Source organism: Trematomus bernacchii, unplaced genomic scaffold (assembly GCF_902827165.1).
Source record: "Trematomus bernacchii unplaced genomic scaffold, fTreBer1.1, whole genome shotgun sequence".
Taxonomy (NCBI): domain Eukaryota; kingdom Metazoa; phylum Chordata; class Actinopteri; order Perciformes; family Nototheniidae; genus Trematomus; species Trematomus bernacchii.
In genome coordinates, this window is record NW_022987593.1 from 18997474 (window position 1) to 19009717 (window position 12244).

Sequence of the window (12244 nt, forward strand, 5' to 3'; positions counted from 1 at the left end):
ATCCGTCTTCTGCTCATTGGTGACAGAGGAAAGGCATCTTTCAACACATGGTTCCTCTTTCACTGTGAGTAGAAACAGTTTCTTGATGTAATGATTCTGTATACCTCGTGTGAACATTATTTAATCTGACATGTTTTATAGTCTCACAGAGATGAGAGGAGCAGCTATGAGTTTAACTGCAGCAGCGAGTGGATTAGTTGTCTTCCTGCTCTCTGTGTCAGGTACTGTACATCTACACTTACATTCATCACATGAACAGAGGGGATTCTGGAAAATGTGGGACTTGTAAAATCAGGTCACATGTGGGAATAAGTGGGATGGATTTGTATAAAAGGCAAACCTAGCAGAAACATTTTAAATGTATTTGTGTGTAGAATTGTAGAAACTCAAAGACGTTACTAGTTTTTTTTATGGATATTCTGAAGATCTTGTCGTGCGTTGCCACTGTCCTTTGCTCCAATCATTTGCATAGAATATCAGTTTGCTTATCACTTTTACAAGCGTTCAAATGAGAATATAGTGTATGCATAACTGTTCCATCCTCTCTGTGAAAACATTTTGCTTTGTTTTTTTTCTTAAGACGACTTAAAGAATCGCAAAATGCACTTTTGTACGTCTTTTATACATGAATATGTGTCCCCGGTGTTCCAGGGAACTCACCAAGTGTCAGAAAACACAACCCTCTCTATTTTCCTCCATACCCTAATCTCTAAAAAAGGGGCTGCAACGGATCTGATACAGACTGATCCAGATTTGAACACTTCAATGACGTCACAGAAGTGGCGCTACGGCTATTGGGCCAACTCTCCACCTATCAGGGGAATGTGGGGTTGGGCCACGGCCGGCCATTGCCGCTCGAAAGCGCTGGAGACGCTGTAGTACATATGCCAGGCCTGTAAGTGGCGCTGTAGTCTGCCACAAAAGCAGCGAAGAAGACTTCCCGCCCATAGTTACCATGGTTACCCTTCTGTTTATTCTCCGCTGTGGCTTTTTTTCTCCCTCCCTGAGGCAAGCGTTTGCTCCCGCTGCTTTAATTCAATGCAATCCCTCCCCGTCGAGGCAAGCACTGTAATTATCTCCGGTTAGTCCACCAGCAGATGACAAACACCCACCTCTCCGCCTCTTCCAAGGAACAAGGGGACCGTGCGGCAGAGTTTCAGTTTCAGTTTCTTTCGCCGGTCAAGATGTCCGTTAAAGTTTAAATCTTCCGGACAAAATTAGAAAAGTGCCGGTCAAAGGTCTTCTTTGTTATTTATTGAGCTTTAAAACAAAAGAATAACGACTCTATATAATAAAACACGGAGGACGGAGATCTCTTTTTCTCCCCCTCTTCTGACAGCCCAGCAGCTGATCAGAGCACGGCTCCCCTCTCCTGCAGGGGGGCGTGGTCAGCAGAATCAGCCCCGTAGACAGCAAACAGCACATAGAGCGAAATGAGGCATGGCTAAAATGCATGATCTGTTTGGTATTTTGAAAACAGAAACGTATAAATATACCTTATATAGGTATGGCCCTACAATATATCATTTAAATATAGCATGATAGGTCCACTTTAAGTTTAAGTGATTTAGAGAGATATTCCTATTCTCATAACATATTGACTCAACTCTTATCGATCATACCTGTGCACCAAACCCTTCTAGTTCCTTCTCTCCTCTCTGACCTCAGTGTTATATTCCAACGCTCTGAGTTAAAAGCAGTCTTCTTCTTTTTCTTATCTGTATATCAGACAGAAGCTGCTCTCACCTCAGTGTTCTGCATTTATATATATTGTTCAAACTTACCTCAGCAGCAACCTGACCACAGAGACGGAGAGGAAACTGGACAAGAAAAGCACAGACTTGTATAAATAAAAGTATTCCTAATCTTGTAATGTTCATGCTGGCATGTTGACTGCTTGTGTTTGGACTTCTGTTCTACCCGGTTTAATTCAGAAACAACAAAGTCATAAATTAGTATTGCAGCAGTTATAAACTGCCTTAAAAGGAATTAATAGCTGACGTATATGTGCTCCTCTTCTCTGTAAAATATATATTTATATTTGCACATTTTCGAAACTCAACTATGATAAATACATGATATGATTCTTATTTTCAGTTCAGCTCTAGTTAGATAGATTCATGTTCAGGAACATTTTTATAATAAAGTATGCTGACAATTTGATCTTGAAGCTTGTTCTGGTTACATTAACCCCATTAACACATGTGTAGTTTGATTCACTGAGTCTTATTAACTAATTGTTAACTTAAGTCATTAACTTTGATTATAGTTCCTGATGTGCTCTGTGTTACAGCGGTTCAGGGTCAGGATGGCTGGGGAGTGACTTACTCTTCTACTGAGATCTGTGCAGTGAATGGATCAACAGTGGAGATAAGCTGCAGCTACACATACCCATCTACACCGGATGGTCGTGTTAACACATTTGAGAAAACATGCTGGTTTTCTCAAAAGAAAGGTGGTGAACGTGTAGATCCAAGCACTTTCTCAGAGTATGCAGGTCGTGTGGAGGATCTCTGTGAAAACAACATCTGCACTCTGAGAATCAGAAACCTGAGAAAGAGCGACTCAGCTGTGTACTGGTTAGGGATCAAAACAAGCCAAACTGCATACTCGGGTTTTCCAGGAGTCACTTTGTCCGTCACAGGTATCTGAAACTGTACTCTTAAAACATTTAACATTTTATTTTAATTTTGATACATGAACATTATTGATCTTTTTTTTTTTAATATTTGTACCTTTATTCAGATCTCCAGGTGGAGGGGAGAAGATCAGGATCGTCTACTCGCCTTCAGTGTCTCAGCAGTTGTCATACTTCCTACATCTGGTTTAAGAATGGACAGAAAGTGAAGGAAGACACATCTCCTTATGCATACTTCAGTTATAGTCCTGCAGACAGTTATTCCTGTGCTTTGAAGGGATATGAGGACTTCCCCTCTCCTTCAGTGTGTGAGTTTACTTACAGTCTTCCACTAACATAATAACATAAACATACAATATAACATATATCATCATTGCAATCATTTATCTATTTACCCACCAGAGGTCGCCAGCAGACATGGCAGTGTGCAAAGACACTGAACCAGGGCTCTAGGTTTTCTGTTTGATTTTAAAATAGGTAAAATATAATCTTGCTACGAAGGATGCTACTAGAAAGAAGAATAAACGAGAATTATGAAGGAAACTTCTTCCATGATATAAAGGTTAACACTTTCCCTCAAAGTTTTTAGATTTCTGATAAAGGATGGAATCAAGTTAACCACCCACTCTGTGTTTTATTAAACTATTATTCATTACTGTTAAGCCCCAAGGACCCTTCGGCGGGTCCGAAAGCACAACATCTGCAAGCAACAGTGTCTGAGGGCTTCTTAAGATTTAATAAACTATGAATGTTTCATATCCATGTAACGGGAAGAAACTCAGCTAACTGATGATTTTTTTTTTTAGCAAAAAAAAACACAAGACTAACGCTGAGCCTCTGAATTAGCCCTGAGCGAAGAAATGCTAATGCCGTTAGCACAGAACTCACGGTATAACACCCTTATTACTTATCGTAACTGCACATCCAACCCATCGATTAGCATCGTGAGATTACACAGATTCGATAGGTGTCTGTATCATCACTCCATGATCAGAACTCGCCACATGAGAAACAAAAACAGACATCACAACACGTGGCATTAGGTAGCTAACACGGCAATATGTCTTACCTTTGTTGTTGTCTGATCAAAAGTTGTCTTCAATGGCATTAAAACGATAAAAACGCTGCTGAAGGTTAATCCATAGGTTAATCCAATGTGTCTGTGTCACTTTGAAATGATTTCTGATAATCCATCAGCAATAAACATAGTTTTAAGTTTTCAGATTTCAGAGCGTAAGTTAGGTTTCACTTTGGGCAAACTGCGTGCACATAGCTCTCATTTCTCAATGGTAACGTTGGTGTGTATGTGGAAATTCCCCTTCGATTCTATTGGCTCTAACGGTTCAAAAGAGATGTCAATCACCAAAATTGACCAATGGGTTACAGAGAAACGGCAAATATGCCCATTTCCATATGAAAAAAAAGCCCATTTCCACCCAAATGACCCCAGAGGTGGAGTTTTCTTTGCTAAATCTCTCTAAAAAGGTCAAATGTCACTTGTTTTGCATCAATCTTGATACAGGGTACTTATTATATGTTGTACTTTGGATTCCTAAAGCTTTTAGTCTACCATCCCATCATTCAAGGGTGTTTTTTACTATAAGTAAAAAAGAAATTTTGGACGGACACTATAATTTACAGTTTTTTACTATGTTCAATCTGAATTTTCTTTAAAATAAAAAACATCTATATTTATTCTGACTTCTCTACATCCAACAACCAAAGATTATTAATTTAACCCTTTTAGAAGTGTAGTTATGGTCATTTGTTCTGGGAATGTCATTTTCGAGCCTGAGACCTGAAAAACAGGCTTGGGGCTTAAGAGGTTAAGAATAGTTTTTATTCTTAAACTATGAATTTTGTTAATGCTGTGTATGTAATTTATTATATGTAATGCCTTGTCTTTTATCTGGACCCTGAGTCTGTAATAAAGTTTATAGGTTAACCTGTTACGAACCTTCCGCCCGGTACCGGGCGGATAAACGCGTCATTTGCAGGAAACAACGTCTAAGGAATCTTAATATTGAATAAAACTATGAATGTGTTATATCCATGTAACGGGAAGAAACTCAGCTAACTGATCTTTTTTATTTTTTTTTTCAAAAAAAACCCACAATGCTAGCACTCAGCCTCTGAATTAGCCAACAGCGAAAAAATATAACCCATCTCTGCACCTAAACTCACTCTAACTCCCTTATTACTTATCCTAGATGCACAACCAAACACTCGCTTTTGGTGTCCTGGAGACACTGAATCTACCGGTGCCCTCCTCAACACTCAGTGATAAACATTCGCGACGCTATAAACGAAAGCGTACATCATCACATGTGGAGCTAAGTAGCTAAACACGTAAATATGGCTTACCTTGGTCAAAAGTGGTCTTCAATGGCATTAAAACGATAAAAAAACGATGCTGCAGTTAATCCATAGGTTCATCCTATGTGTCTGTGCCTTCTTTGAAATTATTTCTGATAATCCATAAGCAATAAAACGGATTTTTAGTTTCCAAACTCCAGAAGGAGAAAATCTGCAAATCCAGTTTCAGTTCTAGACGCGTAGCCCCCACCTTTTCTATTTACAACGAATGTGTATGTAAGCCTCCCCCTTCGATTTTATTGGCTCTAACGGTCACAAGGGTATGTCAACCAACCAAATCGAGCAAGGGGGGCCAGAGATAGGTCAAATCCACCCAAATGACCCCAGATGGCCCAGTTTTTGGCTAAATCTCTCTAAAAAGGTCAAATTTCACTTGTTTTGCATCAATCTTGATACAGGGTACTTATTATATGTTGTACTTTGGATTCCTAAAGCTTTTAGTCTACTAACCCATCATCCAAGGGTAGTTTTCACTATCTGTAAAAAATAATTTTTGGACGGACACTATAATTTACAGTTTTTTACTATGTAAAATCTGAATTTTCTTTAAAATAAAAAACAATTATATTGATTCTGACACTTCTACATCCAACTCACAGGTTTATCATTACTTTGAGAAAAAAGATTATTAATTTAACCCTTTTAGAAGGGAAGATATGGTCATTTGTTCTGGGAATGTCATTTTCGAGCCTGAGACCTGAAAAACAGGCTCAGAGTGGAACAGGTTAAACTATCTTCCACTGTGGAATTAAATGTGAAATGTGTTCATGTTATCTCCTCCAGATGCTCCAAGCTTTAACATGTTTTGCATTGTGTTTGTGAAAAACAATTCGCAAGTTGCCATTATTTCTAGCCTTCCATGTTGATAACTTTAAACACTTCTCCTGCAGATCCTCCAAAGCTCCCCTCTGTGTCAGTGAGTCCCTCTGCTGAGATAGAGGAGGGCAGTTCAGTGACTCTGACCTGTAGCAGTGATGCTAACCCAGCAGCTAAATACACCTGAGTAAAACCCAGATGATTTAAAAAGCATCATGCACCCATTGACAACTTTGTTCAGTCTGCTGCTTTAGGTCAATGAAATGGAGAGCAGCTACAGTAGATGATGAAAATGAAGTTTTATCTACAATTGGCTCCCAAATCTGCACGTATGTTCAGGGTATTCAAGCCAGCAGTAATACAGAAAATGATATATTGTATATACACAACATAATGGTTCTTTCCCGCTCTATATCTGTGAAAAAACCTCGAAATTCCAGATTCCCACAGAGATAACTATTTATCATTTCAATACACAATTCAACATAGTGTATTTTTACCCACTTTTGTTGATTTATTGTGTTTCCTCCAGATGCTCCAAAGCTCCCCTCTGTGTCAGTGAGTCCCTCTGCTGAGATAGAGGAGGGCAGTTCAGTGACTCTGACCTGTAGCAGTGATGCTAACCCAGCAGCTAACTACACCTGGTACAAGAAGAATGAAGACTCTCCAAAAGCTTCAGGACAGATCTTCAACATCACTGACTTCAGAGCTGAACACAGTGGGAGTTATTCCTGTGGAGCCCAGAACAAGTTAGGACGTAGTAACTCCAACTTACATCTGAGTGTTGGAACAGGTAAGTTCTCTACATTCACCAGACCTGATTCACTTTGTAATATGAAACAACCCAAGCATATTCAAAATGTCAGTGTTCAGGGAGGAACCTCCATGGTGTCAGAGGTGGATCACACTGACAATGTGATTTATCAATCTAGCAGTTAGAAGTATCACATATGTGTTCATGTTTCTAGGGAGTTCAACAATGATAGTGAATATCATCAGGACGACTCTGGGGGTCTTGATCCTGATTCCTGTGTTTCTCCTGAGTATCTGGACGAGGTACAACAATAGAAATTCATCAGTTTAAACACCCTTCTTACGTGTTTTAGTTTACTGTTATGAAATAAAATATGTATTTGTTGTTGCCCTTAATCCAGGAAGAAGAAAGCTCTGCGCTCCACCACTGAAGCACATGAACCTGAAGAGATAGAGGTGAGAGAGAGCGGACCTATTGACAACATTTCCCCTTCGTCAAAGCTATACTGTGGCTCATAAATGCAATGTGAAGAGAACTTGTGATTAAAGACAACTTCCTGAGTTGAAACCAGTAATGAATTTAGCCAAGAAATAATTGGCATCAACTTTAAAATATGAAAAATGTTTTATAAAATCTTAAAGTATATGCAGGTTTCATGAATGAGGGTCTAATTTTCTCTTCTCTCTCTTCATCAGTTGGACTCTGTTCCTGAGTATGAGAACGACTCACACACTGCAGCACAGACAGAAGACACAGAGGAGCAGGGAGACCTGGTGTGAAGTCCAGTCAGGTTAGAGCCTCCTGCATCAGATCAAACAGGCCCACTCCACATTTAGAGTCACAGTTCCAGCTGTAACTTTACACAAAGTTTCTGTGATTTTCTTCAGACGCTCACCTGACGGAAACAAAGAAGAAGGACGTTGAAATGTCCCTGTGGAGAGCGAGGCTGTGCAGGATGTGTGCAAAGTGGATATATTCATGTTCAACTCTTAAAGCTTTTATAGTCAGTTTTCAGTAGCAGCAGCTTGTAGGTTTAGAGAATGAGCTGCTGGCAGCTTGAAGTGAATCATGTCGAGGTGTCAAACATGATTTATCGTTAAGACCAGCCGATGGTCAGGTGCTCTATATTACTGCTTCAACTATGTGTACATGCTTATTTGTTATATGCAGAGTTGTTGATATGACAAAAGTCTAGTCAAATTGTTTTTTTAAATTCCACATAATAAATAACTTTGAAAAATCCTCATCAGTGTCTTGGTTAATAACTATCCTGGCTGACAGAGACAATGAAGTCTATTTAAAACAGAGAGAGCCTAAAAACATCACATTTCACTCCATGTACAGTTTAGATTTTCACAAAGTGAAACATAAGCTCACTTGAAGACCTTGTTAGATATTACTGTATACATTTTCATGGTCTTTAAGTGCTTATAGAAAATTGATCTGACATCGAAGGACCTCTTGCTGCTCTTTTTACAATTTCTATCACAATCTCTTTGATTCTCCTCTTAGACGTGAGTACATTTCAAGTACATCCAGAAGTTTTCCTATCTTTGATCCTTTAATCTTTTCTGTCATAAAGCATCATGTTGATAAAGCAGGGATATTTTCCCATCATTACCACAGCTGCTGTTGCTTTGGCCTTTTCTGTCCTGGGTCCATTCCTCTGTAAATGAAATACTTATTAATGTAAAAATGTGTAGCTGAAAGTGTTTTCCTCCCTGCAGTGTGTACCTGATCAGCCGGAGCAGCAGGAGGACCTTCAGTATGCCAGCGTTCACTTCTCCAACAACCGGGCAGACCCTCTTTACTCCAACATGAGAGCAGCTCGGCCCCTCAGACACACGGAGCAACAGGAAGTCTCAGAGTACGCTGCCGTCAAGTTCAGCAGTGCTGCCCCGAGTTGAGCAGATCCTCACACAGGTACATTGTTCACATATCATTTAATTCCTTTTACATTATTATTACCATTAAGAAATACATCATTTATTTCTCAGGACCAGAGGTCAGGACTCTGAAGAGGATGCATTTGAAGGATGATACTTCTGTTTTTTTACAATCACATTTCTATTTACACAGGGTAATGTGGATTTTTTAAATACATGTCTCAGGGTGGACCTCTCCATGAAAGAGGTGATGAGTTTTCAGCCTAGTTTTTATTCATCTGAATGGCTAAAATGTAAAGATGTTGTTAAGTATTTCACAGCTTAATGTACTGAATTGTTAATATTTCTTGTGTAACATGATTTTTGCCAAAAGAAATTACAAAATGTAGAGATGTTGCAACAAGGGATCTGATCCCTAACTGCTGGCTTGATGGAAAATGTAGATATTACTAAAGAGTTATAATTTACTGATAACAAACCAATTTCCATTGTTTTTGTAAGTACATTAATCTACTTTCTTAATATAATATTTCTTTACAAAGTTCTTCTTCTTGTCTAGACTGAAATATCAACAACTACTTGTTTGTGTTATTTTGTATCCATTCCAAAATACATGTTGTTTTTGAAAAGCACATTGGGATATCAGAGAGGAACATGCGTTTGCTGATGTAGTTGCAGTTTCATTCTGCTGCCACTAGGTTTCAGTAAAGAGCCGTATTTCACTGATGGAAAACCATTACCAAGAGCCTGTAAAGCACATTTATCTTTGGTGTGTGTACGGCCTTAATGTTCACACATTCTTATTCTGACATCTGTTTATGTAAATATAAAAGTTCCATTATCACCAATTAAAATAGTTAATTTCTTTGTTACTCTTTAAGTTCATAACCATCACAACTTGTTGCATTTATCTATTTTGCTTTGTTGTTACACCTGTTATTCTGACCCTAGTCTTTTGCTCTGTACTTCATGTGTTTACCTTTCTCTCGTTCTGTTCTGTTTTGGTTTGAGTTAATATATAAAGGTTGACATTGCCATAACTCTTGTATTTAATCAATTTCTCCAGATTTAACATCAGCATATCAGAAGATTAAAGATATTCCTCTCCTGGGTGTTGAACCTCGAACACCTGCATGAAAACCCAAATGCATAATCCTCTGGACCACCAGTGTGTTTTTAAAATAATGAATGCCAAACTACAGGTCTTGTTGTGATTTGATTTAGATTGAATTTGTACCTTTATGCACACAACGAGCACACTAGCATTGAGGACAGAACATGGCATTAGTATAAAATAAATAAACACATTAATACAGGAAAATAAACAGGAATACAAAAATACAAGAATAAATAAAAAATAATAATAAATACTGAAATGAATGTGTACATTAAAAAATGAGAGTTGAGAATAATACAGAACACACATTATTATATATATTTAATGTATTTTTTTACATTTATTTTCACTTACATTTATTAATTTCTGTGTCTGTGTTTCACACGATGTTGTTCTGCTTGGTCGCCTTGTATTCTGTGGATACGACAACCTTTATAACAAACTTACTTTCAGTTGCTCTGAAGGTTTCAACAAGTGTCTTTAACAATATCTTTGAGCTGCTATCATATTTAATTTCACTTCCTCTGACCAGTCCCCCTTTTATTTGGAAGCTTTGTGTCAAGTTGTACACAGTGCAAGGAGAAACACTTCTCTCTTCAATGAGTATTTTTAAAAGCTTACAGCACCGGGAATTCCCAGCATATTCATGTTCTGTATTAACCTCAAAGCCCCCTGAGACAAAAGTACAATTTGTCATATTGGGCTGCATAAATAAACTTTGATTGACTTTTATTGATGGATTTGGCGCAAGAAGTACACTTCTCTTCAGAGCCCTCAAGAGCCAGATATAAATGTTTATTAGCGTCAAAAATGGTGTTGCTATTAAAGGTTTTGCTTCTACCTAAAACTCAGTAACAGGAGTGTAATGGATGGGATTTCTAACAGGTTTGAGGTCTTTGATTTGAAGCTCTTCTCCACTGTAGCAGTGAGATAATGCACACATTTAACAAGCAGCACAATACACACTAGGATAAATCAACACGATAACTTGGCTTCTTCTGACTCAAAGACAACAGCTCTTCCTCTCAGCCACATCCGAATGATGGGCTGTAGTTCAGAAATGATGATCAAGTTATAGCCGGTATGTCCAGATCGAGGTAACCATTTTTTTTATAAGAATGGAGGTTTGGTAAAGTTGGAAAGATACCATGGCTTACTGTTAATATTTACATTAATGATGTGACCGTCTCTGTTTCCTGTAGATATTTAATTGCTCTTTTTACTGCACTGTTAGTGTACAGTTTTACTATTATGCTGCTGTGTTTATTGTATTTTTGTAACTCTGGCATAACAATTTAAGTCTTATCTTATCTTATCTTAAAGGGGACCTATCATGCAAAATGCACTTTTGTACGTCTTTTATACATGAATATGTGTTCCAGGGAACTCACCAAGTGTCAGAAAACACAACCCTCTCTATTTTCCTCCATACCCAAATCTCTAAAAAAGGGGCTGCAACGGATCTGATAAAAACTGATCCAGATTTGAACACTGTCCTGACGTCAGGACGGTGGCGCTACAGCTATTGGGCCAACTCCACCAATCAGGAGGAGACAGCCACGGACATTGCCGTTCGAAAGCGCTGGAGACGCTGTAGTACATATGCCAGGCCAGTAGATGGTGCTGTTCTCACAGAATCAGCCCCTGCAAAAACAGGGGTAAATGAGGCATGGCTAAAATGCATGATCTGTTTGGTATTTTGAAAAAGAAAAAGTATAAATATGCCTTATATAGGTATGGTCCTACACTATATTATTATAATATAGCATGATAGGTCCACTTTAATTCCATCAATTCTAAAGGACTCTGAACAGATGTACAAAATTGGACTGTCACTTCCTGTGATGAGTTTCAACGGATGTATTTACCTCGCTGTCTGCTTTGTGTGACCTGAGTGTCTGTATGTGTGATGCTGTGTGTACCTGTCTGTGTGCTTTCTGTGTTACTGTGTCAGTGTGTGTGCTTTCTGTGTTACTGTGTGTGTCTGTCTATGTGCTTTCTGTGTTACTTTCTGAAACTGTGTCGGTTTTCTCTGCGTTGTGGCGGGGTGGTGCGGCTAGGTGTAAGAGGTCGGTTGCTGACAACGCCAGCTGGGAGAGTTTCGCCCAGAGACAGTTTAAGGGTTAATATCAAAGGCTACTTTATTTATAAAATACAGAGTATCTAAAAACACCAGACACAATACATTTCAATAAAATCCACACTTTGGGGAAAAGGACAGGGCTGGGACATACCACAGCGGCAGTTAACAAAAAGGGGAGTAAGGGGTCCAAACTAAATCACCCATGACACTGCACACCACACAAAACAGACACGTGAAGAACACCACTGCTCCCACCAGGGAGTCTGCCGCCTCAGGCCCACAGCACCTGTCCGGCACAAGACAACAGGTTAGGGTTCTGCCACGTTTGGTGCAGAAAGATAAACAAAGGGAAAACAACAAAATACACCAAATCTTAATTAATGTAAACACAAATGAATAAACAAATTAAACCAGATGAAAGTAAATGTAAATATCATCATTGCACTCATTTATCTATTTACCCACCAGAGTCCAAAGAGACTGAACCAGGGCTCTAGGTTTTCTGTTTGATTTTAAAATAGGATAAATATACTCTTGCCACGAGGGATGCTACTAGAAAGAAGAATAAAGGAGT

At 38.7% G+C, this 12244-nt stretch overlaps 1 protein-coding gene across 4 annotated transcripts in view; it reads left to right on the top strand.

Moving 5' to 3' along the window:
• The window catches only part of LOC117482087 (B-cell receptor CD22-like), a 55981-nt gene continuing 43737 nt past the window's right edge, over positions 1–12244 (top strand). For 2 of the 4 annotated variants that reach the window (XM_034130087.1, XM_034130086.1), the window contains exons 1-5: positions 1–64; positions 142–221; positions 2294–2644; positions 2746–2946; positions 6363–6623. In XM_034130087.1, coding sequence (XP_033985978.1) covers positions 48–64; positions 142–221; positions 2294–2644; positions 2746–2946; positions 6363–6623 — 910 coding nt within the window. In that variant the 5' untranslated portion in view covers positions 1–47. Of the gene's footprint in view, positions 65–141; positions 222–2293; positions 2645–2745; positions 2947–6362; positions 6624–6798; positions 6887–6984; positions 7040–7279; positions 7829–12244 lie in introns of those variants that run through there. The other 2 variants (XM_034130088.1, XM_034130089.1) reach the window with 2 other exon arrangements.